Source organism: Schistocerca piceifrons, chromosome 4, assembly GCF_021461385.2.
Source record: "Schistocerca piceifrons isolate TAMUIC-IGC-003096 chromosome 4, iqSchPice1.1, whole genome shotgun sequence".
Lineage (NCBI taxonomy): Eukaryota > Metazoa > Arthropoda > Insecta > Orthoptera > Acrididae > Schistocerca > Schistocerca piceifrons.
In genome coordinates this window covers 586593647-586609581 of record NC_060141.1, presented here as the reverse complement: position 1 = coordinate 586609581, position 15935 = coordinate 586593647, and the positions used below count along the sequence as shown (strand labels likewise).

Sequence of the window (15935 nt, the reverse complement as noted above, 5' to 3'; positions counted from 1 at the left end):
CAGTAATCTGTGTCATTTGCATTAGCCTGTGTTCCACCTTTAAGCTCCCGAGGTTTTCAAATCTCGCTTGGTGCAGTCCCCAACAATGAAGTCTCTCCTTCTCATTCCCTCGGATAAGTGTCCCCTGACCCATGTTCTGGGTGACTTTTCTGAACCCTCCCATTCCCTAAACCTCCACGATCTTTTTCCTTTAAACCTCGTCCATCCCCTTCAATTCTTTTGCCAGAAGGAGCCTCTGGCTCCAAAACCTTGCAAATTTCAGTACTTTTATGTATGTGTTCTCCTGTCACCACTTGGTGAGTGGATTTTTTTACCCATACATTCACATTTCTTGCTGCATTATGTCACAGTAAGAGTGCAACATTTTGGAAAGGTTATCTTTCCATCTTCTGGCAATTATTATGGCAAACATGTGACATCAAGTGGCAAGAAAACCATGAAGATTTTATTGCATTGACATGCCTTGAAAGCCTTCACAGACAACTATTGTGTCATATTATCTTCAGTTTATGTTCGACAAAATACCTCTTGGTGGATATACTACTATCCCAGGCTTATTTTCAGAGAAGGAAGCCACGTAAGTTAATAACTCCTAGCTACTACAAACACAAATAATACACATATCAAAAGAAGCTTTGCATCACCTTGGTTCTGAGAGTTCTGGAACCTGTACAGAAAATTGGAATAAAGATCAACACAAAAAGCATTTCCGCCCTTTTTACTGCTCATGAAAACCACACATTGCATGTTGTACCACCATACAGCGAGACGTTCGGAGGTGGTGGTCCAGATTGCAGTACACACTGGTACCTGTAACACCCAGTAGCACGTCCTCTTGCATTGATGCATGCCTGTGTTCGTGGTGGCATACTATCCACAAGCTCATCAAGGCACTGTTGGTCCAGACTGTCCCACTCCTCAACAGCGATTTGGTGTAGCTCCCTCAGACTGGTTGGTGGGTCATGTCATCTATAAACAGCCCTTTTCACTCCATCCCAGGCATATTTGAAAGGGTCCACGTCTGGAGAACATGCTGGCCACTCTAGCCCAGCAATTTTGTTATCCTGAAGGAGGTCATTCACAAGATTTGCACAAGAGGGGTCCGAATTGTCCATGAAGACGAATGCATCACTGATATGGTTGCACTATCAGTCGGAAGATGGCATTCATGTATCATACAGCCGTTATGGCACATTCCATGACCACCACCAGCGTACATCGACCCCACATAATGCCACTCCAAAACAGTATGGAAACTCCACCTTGCTGCACTCGCTGGACAGTGTGTCTAAAGTGTTCAGCCTGACCAGATTGCCTCCAAACATGTCTCCAACGATTGTCTGGTTGAAGGCAAATGCAACACTCATCGATGAAGAGAACGTGATGCCAATCCAGAATGGTCCATTTGGCATGTTGTGGTTGCAGAGATGGACCTCACCATGGACATCGGGAGTGAAGTTGCACATCATGCAGCCTATTGCACACAGTTTGAGTCTTAACACAACGTCCTGTGGCTGCACGAAAAGCATTGTTCAACATGGTGGCTTTGCTGTCAGGGTTCCTCTGAACCATAATCCATAGATAGTAGTCATCCACTGCAGTGGTAGGCCTTGGGCGGCCTGAGCGAGGCAGGTCATCGACAGCTCCTGTCTATCTGTTCTCTTCTCCATGTCCAGACAGCTTCGCTTTGGTTCACTCCGAGATGCCTGGACACTTCCGTTGCTGAGAGCCCTTCCTGGCACAAAGTAACAATGTGGACGCGATCGAACCATGATATTGACCATTAAAGCATGGCTGAACTACAGACAACACAAGCCATGTACCTCCTTCCTGGTGGAATGACTAGAACTGATCGGCTGTCAAACCGCCTCCATCTAAAAGGCGCTGCTCATGCACGGTTGTTTACATCTTTGGGCGGGTTTAGTGACATCTCTGAACAGTCAAAGGGACTGTGTCTGAGATACAATATCCACAGTCCACATCTATCTTCAGGAGTTCTGGGAACCGGGGTGATGCAAAACGTTTTTTGATATGTGTAAATAAGGACTGTCATTGTAGTACAATGACATGAAAATCGCAATAAAGGAAGACATTAACAATACTGTAATTAACCGGGATGGTCCTAAGATTACAATGAGAAACTAGTATGGATACTTACAGTAATAAGACAGAACAGTGATTTAGTGTCATCTTCGGTGCAGGCAAGGATCTTCTGTTGTAATCGAACCATGGTTTCAGCAAGTACTTTTCGTACATTAGTTCCATCTGGCATTGTAACATAACCTTTGTTACATTCTGCTGCCAGTTTAAAAGGTGAAGTTTTCAAGCAGCTATCAAATCTGGAAAATTCATGGACACACGTATGAAAATTTTATTGTTGTTTCACCATAATAATCTTATGTAAGGAAAGTACTACTATTGTTAATAAAAAAAAACAGAATGGTTGGCCAGTACTTGTCTCCACGGAATGAAATAACCACTCTGTCACCATTAGTTCAGCGATAATATAAAGCCCAAAGTAATAAAGAGAAATTAGTACTGGAGAAGAAATGAAAAATGGAATGAACAATGAAATTATGAAAACAGAAGAAAGGAACAGGGGTGAAACAGTAATGGGGGGGAGGGGAGAGTTGTTAATGCAGCTTAAATGGAGGAGAGTGGTGGAGAGCAATTTACCATCTATGGGGTTCAGTGATACTATGAGGATCGTTCAGTAATTCACTGGCCAACTTGCCCCACCAAGCTATAATCTAAGATGTGGTGTCACCGCCAGACACCACACTTGCTAGGTGGTAGCTTTAAATCGGCCGCGGTCCATTAGTACATGTCGAACCCGCGTGTCGTCACTTTCAGTGATAGCAGACCGAGCGCCACCACACGGCAGGTCTAGAGAGACGTACTAGCACTCGCTCCAGTTGTACGGACGACGTAGCTAGCGATGCACCCTGACGAAGCCTTGCTCATTTGCAGAACAGATAGTTAGAATAGCCTTCAGCTAAGTCAATGGCTACGACCTAGCAAGGCGCCATTAGTAACATTGCATGTATCTAAAGAGTCTCACTTGTATCGCCACAATCTCCGAATGTACCACAAGGATGGATTAAAGTTAAGTATTCCAGCAGCTACGTACTTTTCTTTATAGCATTCATTACGTATCCTGTTTCAGACCTCACGCCATCCTGCTTTAGCTTAGCGCGTGCCTTTCGGCTTCCTCGCATTGTGCCTAGGCTGTCTTGCCTAGACACAACATTTTTTGGCGACGAGAGTAAACGCGGTCTTCTTCTTTATACTTGCTTTGCTTACATTTGCTTGTGTCATGGCTTCGCCCGATGTACTGTCCGAATTTCATCGCTTGCAGAATCAGCAGACGCAGGCGTTATTGGATGCCCTTGGACAGCTCGTCCAGGGTCAACGTGCACTGCAAAACGATGCGGCCGCCGCCGCTTCATCGCTACCGCAGCCACAACATGCAGTTGCACCCCCATTTCGACCGTATGATGCAGCGGTGGAAACATGGATGGAGTGGTCACGCCAGTTTGGATTTCATCTCGCCGCCTACAGAATTCAAGGTAACGAGCGGCAGCCTTTTTTATTGGCCTGTGTAGGTGTGTCCACCTACCGTGTGATAGTGAAATTGTTTCCCCGACGCGACGTAGCAACTCTGTCCTACGAAGAAATTTTGTCGGCATTAGATGCCTATTTCAAAGAAACAGTCAATGTCGTTGCAAAAAGGTATACGTTCTTTCGTACAAAACGTACGGCCGGTCAGACTAATAGGGAGTGGGTTGCAACATTGCAAGGCCTTACTAGGGATTGTGCTTTTGAGTGTGAATGTGGACTCCCTTATTCAGATACAATGGTATGTGATGCAATTGCACAGAACGTTTCTGATGTTCATATACGGGAACAGATTTTGAAACTAGTTAATCCCTCCCTTCAACAAGTGATAGACATATTGGATAGGCAAGACACACTTGACTTTGCACAGGAATCATTTGAACCTTCGCCAGCCGTGTGTCACATTAACCGGCCCGCCGGCCACGCTGCACGGAACGATAAACGGCCCTCGCGCTCGTCCGCGCAGCTGCCGCCTAGCTCTCCACGTGTGCCGCGTAAGCGAGCAAATGCAGTGAAATCATGCCCGCGGTGTGCGACTAGACATTCGCGTGAACATTGCCCGTCACACCAAGCTATTTGCTTTTACTGTCATAAGAAAGGACATGTTCAAAGTGTTTGCCAGAAAAAGCTCACATCAGACAATCACAACCATTCCAGGCCTTTGCTTCGCGCCGGAATCGAACCATGGACAATCAGGCTCGTGAACCTTCGCCCATGGACATTCATGTAGTTAATTCCACTCCGCCCAGTGCCACTGCCACTCTCTCTAAAAGTGACTGTGTGCGTCCCACAAAAAGTGTGCGTCGACGTCGCCGGAAATCACATCAATTAGCAAGTGCTTCTGTACCTGTATCAGTTCAAATTGCACGAGAAAGTCACTCTTGTCGTCAGCAGGACAATAAACTTTTTGTAGACTTGGACCTTGGAGGCAAAGTGATCCCATTCCAGCTCGATACCGGAGCTGCAGTTTCATTGATCAATCACGACACGTACAAACGACTGGGCAAACCTCTGTTGCGTGCCGCAAATGTTCAGCTCTCTAGTTATTCAGGACAGCCTATCCCTGTGTTAGGACAGTGCAGCCTTCTTGCAACATACAAGGGACAAACAAAACTTGTGTCATTTTACGGTCTTCTTCTGCAGTGAACTTGTTTGGTTTAGATTTATTTCAATTGTTTAACATGTCTATAGTCAATCAGGTCCTATCAGTGAACCAGACTGTGCCTTCCGCCAGTGTTTCTCGTCTATGTGACGAATTTGCAGACATTTTTGCACCGGGCCTTGATTGCGCTAAGAACTATGAAGCACATTTGGAACTGAAAGTAAACGTGCAACCGAAATTTTTCAGAGCGCCCAATGTTCCCCACGCATTGCGTGATGAGGTCGCAAGAACATTACACGATTTAGAATCACAAGGTGTGATTGAACGTGTGCAGACTATTGTTTCCGACAATGGCCCACAATTCATGTCCGCAGAATTTCAGTCATTCTGCAAGGCCAATGGTATTCAACATCTGACATCCGCGCCGTTTTCGCCTCAGTCAAATGGTGCCGCTGAAAGATTGGTCCGGACTTTCAAGTCACAGATGTTGAAGTTGAAAGAGTCGCATTCTCGGGAGGACGCGTTGTTGCTCTTTTTGTCTTTGTATCGCTCTCAGCCCCGAGATGGTCGCTCGCCGGCTGAGTTGCTCCACGGCCGTCCTCATCGAACCTTGATGTCTTTGCTGCATCCACCGCATCAGGTTCCTGTGCAGTGGCAGACTCCTGCTTTTGCTCCAGGCGACATTGTATTCTATCGCAACTATCGAGGTTCACGGCGTTGGCTCGCAGGGCGCATTCTTCGCTGCCTCGGCCGCGCGATGTATTTGGTTTTGGGGGCCTCTGGTGAGGTGCGTCGGCATCTCAATCAGCTGCGCCTCTGTCGTCGCCTGGGTTCTGCCACTCCCCGTCTACTTTCAGCGACAGTGCCGTCTGGTCAACGCCCTGGGGACCTATCTACTGGCTCGCCTCATCCCCAGGTGTTACCGACGCTGCCTTCCGTTTTGCCTCATGGCGACGCGCCGTCGCCTGTTCTCCCGCTGGCGCTGCCTGCAGTGGACGCGTCGCTGCAACCGCCTGGCGCCTCCCTGGGTCACGCGCCGCCGATCGCTTCCCATGACCAGATGTCCTCTGCCATGGAACTTTTGCCCACTCCGGACCAGATGTCGTCTTCGCCCGTCGGGTGCCCCGACCACATGGAGGTCGACCCTTCGGCCCCTCCTGTATCTCTAAGGGCGCATACACCGCATGTTGACGTGCACCCTGGACTATGTTTTCAGGTGTTTCCTAGCTCCCCTCGGGCCGAATGGCCGGGTGGCACAGCCTCGCCTGTTGTTAGGCTCCCCACCTCATCGCATACGTCAACATGGGGTCCTCCCCACGGCGGGCGGAAGCCTTATAACACGACCGTTCGCCGATTTGCGGGGGAGGAAGGTGGTGTCACCGCCAGACACCACACTTGCTAGGTGGTAGCTTTAAATCGGCCGCGGTCCATTAGTACATGTCGGACCCGCGTGTCGCCACTTTCAGTGATAGCAGACCGAGTGCCACCACACAGCAGGTCTAGAGAGACGTACTAGCACTCGCTCCAGTTGTACGGACGACGTAGCTAGCGATGCACCCTGACGAAGCCTCGCTCATTTGCAGAGCAGATAGATAGAATAGCCTTCAGCTAAGTCAATTCTTCAGCTAAGTCAATGGCTACGACCTAGCAAGGCGCCATTAGTAACATTGCATGTATCTAAAGAGTCTCACTTGTATCGCCACACTCTCCAAATGTACCACAAGGATGGATTAAAGTTAAGTATCCCAGCAGCTACGTACTTTTCTTTATAGCATTCATTACGTATCCTGTTTCAGACCTCACGCCATCCTGCTTTAGCTTAGCGCGTGCCTTTCAGCTTCCTCGCATTGTGTCTAGGCTGTCTTGCCTAGACACAACATAAGACACGACTGGAGAAATTAGTGGACATCCCTCCATGGTCATAAGAAGTTACGTAATGTAGATCCAACCATCTAACTCTCAGGTACTAACCAACCATGAAAAATACGGAGCTCCCTCAATGGTATCAGGACTAGCCGTGCTGTGACCAAAGCAAAGCTACTGAGCAGGGAATTACCAATGATGACCTATGTGACTGTAGGACATTGCAACAAAATGGCACACATTTTCCACAACTGCCTAAAAATAGAATTCATTAGTACCTAGAAAAACTTCATAGATTCACCCCCTGCAGCAATTCACTGGCTGGACTGAGCTTTTGGGTAACCAGCTATGATGGGGTCAACTTAATTTTATGCACTTGTAAAATATAATTCTGTGAAATTTTTCTTTTTAAAATTTAGTCTTGATCGCACCATGTATGCTACAAGAACATAGGTGACCGGTTTCGGCCATATAACAAGACCATCATCACACCCATGGCATCCTTCGAAGATGTTAGGTGGAGTACTCTTCTCAGTTGCTGTGATGTCAACTGGTCAGAACTTTTCTTCCATGCAGCCCATGAAAAGGTTGACACAGGTCAGTACCATTACAGTTTCCAAAGCTACCCATCTGATTTGTTGCCGTTGAAGGAAAAGTATTTGTGGGTAAAGATCAAGTTTGTTTTTTCATACTAGCCAACTTCAGTATTTTAAAGCATTGCAATTCAAAACCACAATACAGACAAATGAACTTAAGTGTGACCACATCAGGTGATATCTGCGGAAACAGTGTGGCATGTCAGTGCACGGGGATACCAAGGACATATTTTCTACTGACCTCCAGATTTACTATATCATTTAATACTCCTGAGGGAAAATGTGCCCCATTTGTATATACAGATGTACGCTACTGAAAGTTTTTTTAACTGGTATTTTATGGGTCAGGGAATAGAATATTACGGTACTGTAATCAAAAGGAAGCCAGAGTTTAACATCCAATTGACAGTGGGGTCATCAGAGACAGAGAACATGCTCAGATTACAAGTGGATGCGGAAGGAAATTGGATATACCCTTTCCAAAGGTACCATCCTGGCATTTGCCTGGAGTGTTTCAGGGAAGCACTAGTCCTCCCAAATGTGAGTACATTGTGCTAACAACTGCACCATCTTGCTCAGCTCCTTAATCATGTAGGTAGGTTAGAGAAATTGAAAAGAATAATGGAAAGGTTGAGAATGAAAAACAGTGAAATGCAGTGGCACCTGAGTACATGGTTATGAACAGAAAATGAGACAGAAGTATCCTGCAGTAGGTCTAATAATGAACAAGAAAATAAGAATGCAGGTGAACTACTATGAATAGCATAGGGAAGGGATTATAATAGTCAAGATCGATACAAAACCACAGCCTATCTCAGTAATACAATTACCTATGCCTACCAGCTCTGCACAAGGTGAAGAGACTGAAAAAACACATGGTGAGAAATTAGGAAGCAAATTGTGGGGCACAACTTGGTAACTTTGTAAATATTATTTTAATTCCAAAATACCAATGCCTGTTAACTTACAGTTTAACTGGTGGTTCATCCCATTGTGGAAGAAGAGGTCTGCATCCAAGTATTCCATTTATGATGTGTAATGAGCACTGGAGTTCTTCCCTAAGAAATAACATATTTACAAATTTCAATGGAAATTTTGACTAATTTGACAAACACGACTGTAAAAAAATTACATCAATGTGAGAGAACTCAACATTATAATCTCATGGACACAATTTATCTTCCGCTGTTACAACCCATAAAAAAAAAACTCAATTTTTGCAATGATAATACAAGCATTAATTAGTATCATAAACATACTTCCTACATACCTTGTCATTTGTGATTTGTCATTGATGTAACTGCTGATACGTTCTAGTTCCACTGGTAAATATCGGTTGACAATATCCTGAACATGTTTTATTTCCTCCTCATCTGGAACATGCCACTTCATTTGGAGATTATGGACATTGCCTGGTTTTCCCCAGTCCTAAAAGAACAGTAGCAATGGGTAAACGACAAGATAAGGCTTATATGTATCTGTAATGTGCCTTGCTTCTCCCATGCAGCTAAATTCAGTCATCTACATAATCAAATCAGATAATTTGTAGGGGGTAGCCTATTCAATATTTTTTGTAATTTTCTTTTGAATTTATAACTATTCTTAATTTCATATATGTGAGGGGAGCTTGTTTTACGTGAGGGGAACTTCCTTAAGACCTTCAGCAATCTGACAAAGAGAGAAAATATATATGCAAAATTTGTGCGTCTCATATTATTGTCACGTTAACAGTTCATCTTAAGTTGATTATTATTTTACAGCAAATATCATCAAGAGGTACGTGCAGCAATAACTGAGTGTAAGCATTTCAGGATACTTGAAAACACATATGTAAGATATGTGGTGATATACTTCACACAAAATTATGTTTATCTATGAATTCACTCCAATTTAGCTGGTTGTCCAGCATGACCCAAAAGAACTTTACAAGTGGTAGTTATATTCTCTTATTCCAACTTTTATGATGTGGCTAAATGGCACGAAAAACTTGGCGAATAACTGCAACTGACTTTGAAGTATTGGTAATTGTATTAACAAAGTACTCAAATGTTTATGCATTATGAAACTGGCCCTACATTTTTTATTACACATTACACAGTGCAACGGATTAGTTTATTTCGTGTATGGCTCACAGATCTATGATTTACACATACTTAATTTAGTTTAATACATGACAAAACATGATAATATGGAACAGTAAAAGCATATCTATAAAGCTGGAGAACTGGCAGTAGCTAACAAAGATTGAGACAGCCATTTCTGATCAAAGTTGGATATACAAAGACTCCAGCCAGGAGTGTGCAGGTACCCAAGAATTTTGTTTTTGGACAGTCATGGAAAATGTGGTCCAATACTTGTTCCAATGTTCCACAGTCTGTCGGTCATTCCCCATTTAAATAGTAGTGTTGGTTTTCTCATGGCAAGGCCAGTTCTGACACAGCTGGAGGAGCTCATGGGGGTTGGATGACTGGATCTGTTTTATCTATCTTCTCTTGAGTATGGAAGGATGACCACTGATTTCTCTACTCTTCACTTAGATCACAGCTTTCTGGGAAGAGCTGGCTATTGTTTACCTATACTGGTTCTCTAGATTTTAGACAATTGTATGGTAAGTCTCAAGATCTTTTGAGTTTAGTCCATTCATGTGTCACTGCTTGTTGTTGTCAGAGACTTGGGGCAGCAATATTGGTGAGTACTGTCAGAAATGGTATTAGTGTCGACCTAAGAGAACATGTCATTGTCATTGAGATGGATATGTATTTTGTTAACTCATGGTTACTTCTACCATAAAAAGGAGAATAATATTCAATGACAGGATACCAAAGTGGGTGCACTGTAGTTCTCAAGGTGTTTGTATTAGATTCCCATTTAGCAGCAGCAGTTTCATTAACATATAATTTACAGATTTTTAGCTTTTGTCCTACTAGTTCTACGTTATTCGTTATTCCTAAACGCCAGGAGTCTATCAAAAGTAACATCCAAATATCTGAGCTGTCAAATGTATTGTAATTTTTTTGTGAAAGATTACATTCAATTCTTTGTTTGCCAGTCAGTTGGTTAGGTGGAATAAGCTGACTTTTGTTTCATTGGGGATCAGGCAAAGTCATCACTTTGTGTAATAATGGTCAACCTTTTCTTAATTTTTAGTAAGTGATAATTCACCTTATTTGAAAGAGGTGCTATCGCTAGGTCGTCAGCATAGCTCAACTGTACAGAATCAGTGCTGACTATTGTAGTGCCCCCAGAATTTTACAAAAGTCTGGAGTCATTTGTGTTCCAGCTGCTTCGAACACACGTTATTTTGTAGTGGGTTGTAGCATAAACAGATACACACTGCCGCAGAATGTTATTTGTGAAGGCTAACCGAGAAAGAAGAGCAAAACCGGACCAACAAGTGACGCGCTCAGTTGCAGCAAAGAGAAAAGAAAAACTTCCGGCCCAGAATTCCGTGGACGGATTTCATGCACGAAAAACACTGGTGATTGTTGTGTGTTGTGGAGAGACAACGGATAAAAAAATTATTATTATTAATAGTGACTTGGTCTCAAGTAGACGGACATGTGTATTAGAATTGTAACGTTGAGAAAAAATGTTATTTAATTTGGTTGAATTCAGTCGTGTGCAAATGCCCTAAGAAAGTGTGAGCTTACTGTTTAATGTGACAGTGAAATGGTATATTGAATTTCGAATGTAACTGAATTTTGAGTGTGTCTTTATTTGGACTAGATAATAGGATTTTGGAATAGTAGATGAATTTTCACTTTCTTCAAAATATAGAATCCTCAGAGAAGAGTTTGATGCAAGCAGGAGAGGCCGGAGCTACGGGGAAGCTGAGCCTGTATCCGGCATTAAAGTAAGTTCACACTGATAGTCCAAGGAGCGCGGCTCTAAGTTTTAGAGAAGATACAACGGGGCACCGCACTATGTAGCTGGTGTACAAGTGAAATGAAAGTGGGTCTAAAACAGAGCCCTGTGGGAGGCTGTTCTTTATGGTATTGGCATTTACTTGTAGTTGCCCCAACATTGACTTTAAAGGAGCACTTTTTGAGCATCTTTTGCATCATAATCTTTTGAGTATGGAACGGTTTAATTTAGCTTACCCATAAATCCATCCAGCCACGTGGCGTCGTACACTGCTGTGAGGTCAATAAATGGCACAAGCTTTCCTTTGGAAGACTGCTTCTATAAATCATGATGGGGTGAGAACTTTCTCACAGCAGCTACAATTTGCATGAAGTCCCGCTCGGTGTAAAGTGGTTATGGCACCAATTATTGGATATACTCTACTGTACCGAAGTCTTTCCAGCAACTTTCAACCCTCCAGTGGGTGCACCGTTTTTCATAACACGAGTAGGCATGCAGTGCACTTTGTACACATGTTTAGAACAGCTTTCTTTATATTATCAAGGTAAGTCATGTACGGTCAAAATCACATTTATTCTTAGTTTATTTAAACAACAAGAAAATAAACTTACATAATATGAGTTTAACCACTGTTTTATTAAACAATAAGAAAATAAATTTTCACTATAACACTCTGTTGTCAAGGCCAAATGTTACAGAGACAGTAATAACCCACTCAACGCATTAAGCAGTGCAGTTGCATCAGATCCCAGCCAGCTACTTATTCGATCACTAATTAACTTGTAGACAACTGCCTCAATGTGGGATTATGTTGCTAGTTCGTAATTGGATAATTTTTTTTTCACGGATTGTACATTTTTTTCTCGCCTAGCTCACTTTGTATTTTATATTACTATTGCTCACTTGGACATATGACAATACAATTTATCGCTGTGTCACCCGAACCAATAATGTAGGAATGGGTATGGGTTTACAGTTGTGAAACAACAACGGAACCACACAAAATAACTTTATTTTTGGTTGGTGCACTTTATGCATAGGCACGCCTGCTTGAGGGTTAACAGAGGCTTAGTAGCACAACTGGACAATAATTTGCTGGGTTGTCTTAAGGTTTTCTTGATTTGAGTACAGCAACAGTTTTCCAATTTTAAATTGCCGAGAGGTTTTTTCTCTGCCCAGTATTCCATTGTGAAATTATAATAGGTATTGTCGCACTTTCCCTGCTAGTGTTTAATGAAAGTGAGAAATCCATCCAGTCCAGCAGCTTTCCTGTTTTTGAGGGATATAATGACTACGTTAAGTTTCTCCTCTGTGCTGGGTAGACACAGATCAGGTCTTCTATTTTTCTCTCTCTTGTCCCCAAGTTGTTTCTTTATTTCCAATCGTATCTATCTATTAGTTTGGACTCTTTTTCAAAAACTCTAAATGAATCAAATTTTCAGCTGTCATTGATAATGAAATCCTCATACCTCAGAAAAGCTATGTGTGGTTTTCTCACTTGATATGGGTGCCTAAAAGTATATGTGGTTTCTTTTTTTTCTCACATGAGTGCAGCACATAGGTCATTACTTCTCACTGGCTTACTAATGACTGAGATACGTTTTCTAACTAATCAAGAAATAAAACACTTTTGTTTTATTTTCGAGATATGATGTTTTCATTCTAAGTCGACACTATGTGACATTTGAATGTCATGCACAGTCACAGACTGCTGCACAAAATGTAATGATGATTTGATCTTTATTCATGGCATATGTGAAAAATAGAAATTAAGTATTCTAACTCACAGAATAAAATAGATAGTTCCTTGTCGAACCCTGGAAGCAGTACATTAGTAACATTAAATAATGTTCCCTCAATGAATATTTCCTATGTTATCAAGTCACTATCGTTTGTCTGAAACAGTATAAGACAAAGAAAAAAATTCCCAGATTTTTCCAAGTGAAAACACACATTTTCCCAATTGAAAATACACTTTCTCTGCATTAGACGACAGTGAACTTTCCCTCTAAACAATGAAGCTTATCATCCTTTGAATGGTAAAGATTTTACACACACTGGTGTAGAACTTCCCGGCACTTTAGGAAACTGAACTCTACAAAAAGATAATGCATTTTGGAAAGATTTTTGAAGTGCAGCAACATGTACGCTGCATATTTTCGTCTTATGAAATTATGAATACGAATTCCACTAAACACAGCTCGTTATTTTCTGAAGCTCTGAAATTGAGATTGTGATGCACTTTTGTCTGCCAATCATAGCTAACGCCATGTTATGTCACCATCAAATAACAGCAGATATTCAGAGCGTAGCACATTTTGCACAAACACACAAATAGGAAAAGTTCGTAATTTAAATTAATATACATATACCATAGTTGCAAGAAAATCTAAGCTTTAAATGTCTGGCCTTCTGGGCCAGAAATTTTTCTATGTGGCTGGTCTTCAAAGTAATAAGTTCTGGATGAGAGTCAAACATTGAATTAAGAAATTCATCACACATTCTCAAAGCTAAGATAGTCCATCCTGTGTAGAAAGAAATTTACTTTCAAAGTAACTATTCTCAAACCACCATTCGCAAGATTTTCCTGCGACCTATTAGAAACAGGTTCATTTGAGCAGTTGCCTGAGAGTGGCAGAAGACAGGCACTACTGCACGTGTGCAACCTTAATGACGTAGGAAGCCAGTGCTTAGTGTTTGCTCAGCTCATACGCCTTTCGTCTTTATTTCTGGTTGGAATTTCATGTGCAGTGGGGCATCACATGACCATGTACAGCAGAGCAGCATGTTGTGCGGAGGGGACACACAAAGTTATTGTACTTAGGGCAATTATTTTCTCATATCCTATCTAGATAAGGAAGGCAAAATTAGAGAGCAGTCTCTGGCACAATACTCATTTCAAAACTAGACTCTACAACTCAAAATACTCTAATGTTTTGTGATGTTGTGTCAACAACATAGATTTTTTTTAAATTTTTTTTTTACTCTGCACTAATGTTATGTAGTATTTCCAGCAAAGTTTACATCCACACAGCACTGCAAAATGCTGGTAATAAGAAATACAAATTTCCTGCAAAAATAAAAAATTATAATAAAAAACAGTTGTTCATATGTATCAGAACTAATGACAATAAGCTTTTCATAAATTTTTCAAACTGTATAAAAATTAACGAAATTACTTGTGAAGGCACGAAAATGTATAACTGGCAGTTTACATTCTACTCCAGGAGTAAATATAAAGTCTTGTGGTGAGTTACAATGATACAAAATGGTGGGCTGCCAGTTTATAATTTAGTGAAGAACGGCTTTCTGTAAACAACACAAATTAAGAAATAACACCCAGTTTAAAGGAGGCTACAGACAAGTGTTGAAACATGTCTTGTGATAAAAAACACTGTGTTTCACAGTAGGCAGATATGTAAAATTCTGCTAAAGCTTTTCAAGGTGGTTTTTTTAGATCTAGTTTTCTTGGAATACCGTTACTGTATCATCTCATGTTTGCTTCTTTATTATGGCATAATGTCATACATGCCAGAAGCTGAAATACAGCAACAGTTGAAACTAGATAATAGTGTGGAATTAAACACTTTATTTCAAATGAACGGACTGCCTCTGCGGAAAATATTAATGAAAGTCATATTTCTTTAGCACACCGACAACTGCAACGTGATTAGTGCCTTATTGCCAATAGTGTGGAAATAAAATAATATCAGAAAATTGAAACTAATATCATATTTTACTTCTCTGAAATGGTGCAAATGTATTTTAATTCATTTGATACCTCCCAGGCACATACATCCATTTTGTTTTCATTTGACGTGAGAGTTGTAAACGAATAGAGAACAACAAAATCACAAAACGTAAATGCAGGTCACTTGGAGACTCCTCCACACTACAACTCCAACTGCTCTGTGCAGGCATGAATCTGCCAGCTTGCAGCTACTGCTTAATACATCTCACATCCACAATTCAAATAGTGAGAAGCAGGAAAAGATTCTGCTTATACACAACTTCAGCTCTGCGCATGCATATGAGCCAAATGGCAACTACTCAAATGAATCTAATTTAAAACAACTGCTCAAACAAATCTAATTTAAACTGTTGTGACACCATACTCATCGAAAGCAGTCCGCTGCTACAAAGTATTGCATAGTCTTCTTCCTAAAGCCTTTGACACATTTTGCTGGTGGCGGGCATTTGTGTGAACACTGAGTCTTATTGTTGTAAATGGCACATCTTATTTTCAACATAAGTTTTATATTGGCGGTTTTCTCTTGTTTATGTTTTATTGCTGCAGTTTTATTTTGCAGTAGTGGGCTAAGGTAAAAGTCTTTGTTAGAATATCAGTTCTTACCAGTCAAAATTACAAAAATTTAACTCAAAACTTAACAATTCATGGGGTTCTAAAAAACTCTCAGGTCCTTCCCAGCTTTTTCCTCAGATGAAAAAATTCCCAGGTTTTTCCCACATTTCTTGGTTGTCTCAGGGCATATAAACCCTGTATAATCTCACTGTGACATTAAGATTTAACCAGTTTGCTGTCAACCACTTGTAAGCATGTTTGGCAATCATCTGGGCTTTGTCTTTCACTTGGACTTGTGAATAGTATGCTTGGGTAATTCAAAAACATTACAGTTTTTGAACATCTGTTTAAAGTCATTCAGTTATGATAATAACAGAAATTGCACAATTATGAAACCTTGTGGAACTTTTCTATATAAACAAATTGCCTACACATTCTTCTCTTAATAACTACTCAAAATCTAGTGACAAGTTGTCAACTTACAGATCCTTGACGACATCTCAATGGGAAAATCTGCCAACATTACTTGACAAAACACACTTTTAACATAATTATCTTAATTTTACCTCTGATAAATGCCACATTAATT

The 15935-nt window shown here is 41.4% G+C and overlaps 1 protein-coding gene across 1 annotated transcript in view; it reads right to left on the bottom strand.

The window, feature by feature from the left end:
* LOC124794649 (proteasome activator complex subunit 4-like) overlaps positions 1–15935 on the bottom strand; it is a 228268-nt gene that overhangs the window by 149807 nt on the left and 62526 nt on the right. The window contains exons 14-16 of the mRNA XM_047258171.1: positions 8450–8607; positions 8148–8237; positions 2159–2339 (exon numbers count right to left, since the gene is read on the bottom strand). Of these exons, the coding sequence (XP_047114127.1) occupies positions 2159–2339; positions 8148–8237; positions 8450–8607 (429 nt within the window). The remainder of the gene's footprint in view (positions 1–2158; positions 2340–8147; positions 8238–8449; positions 8608–15935) is intronic.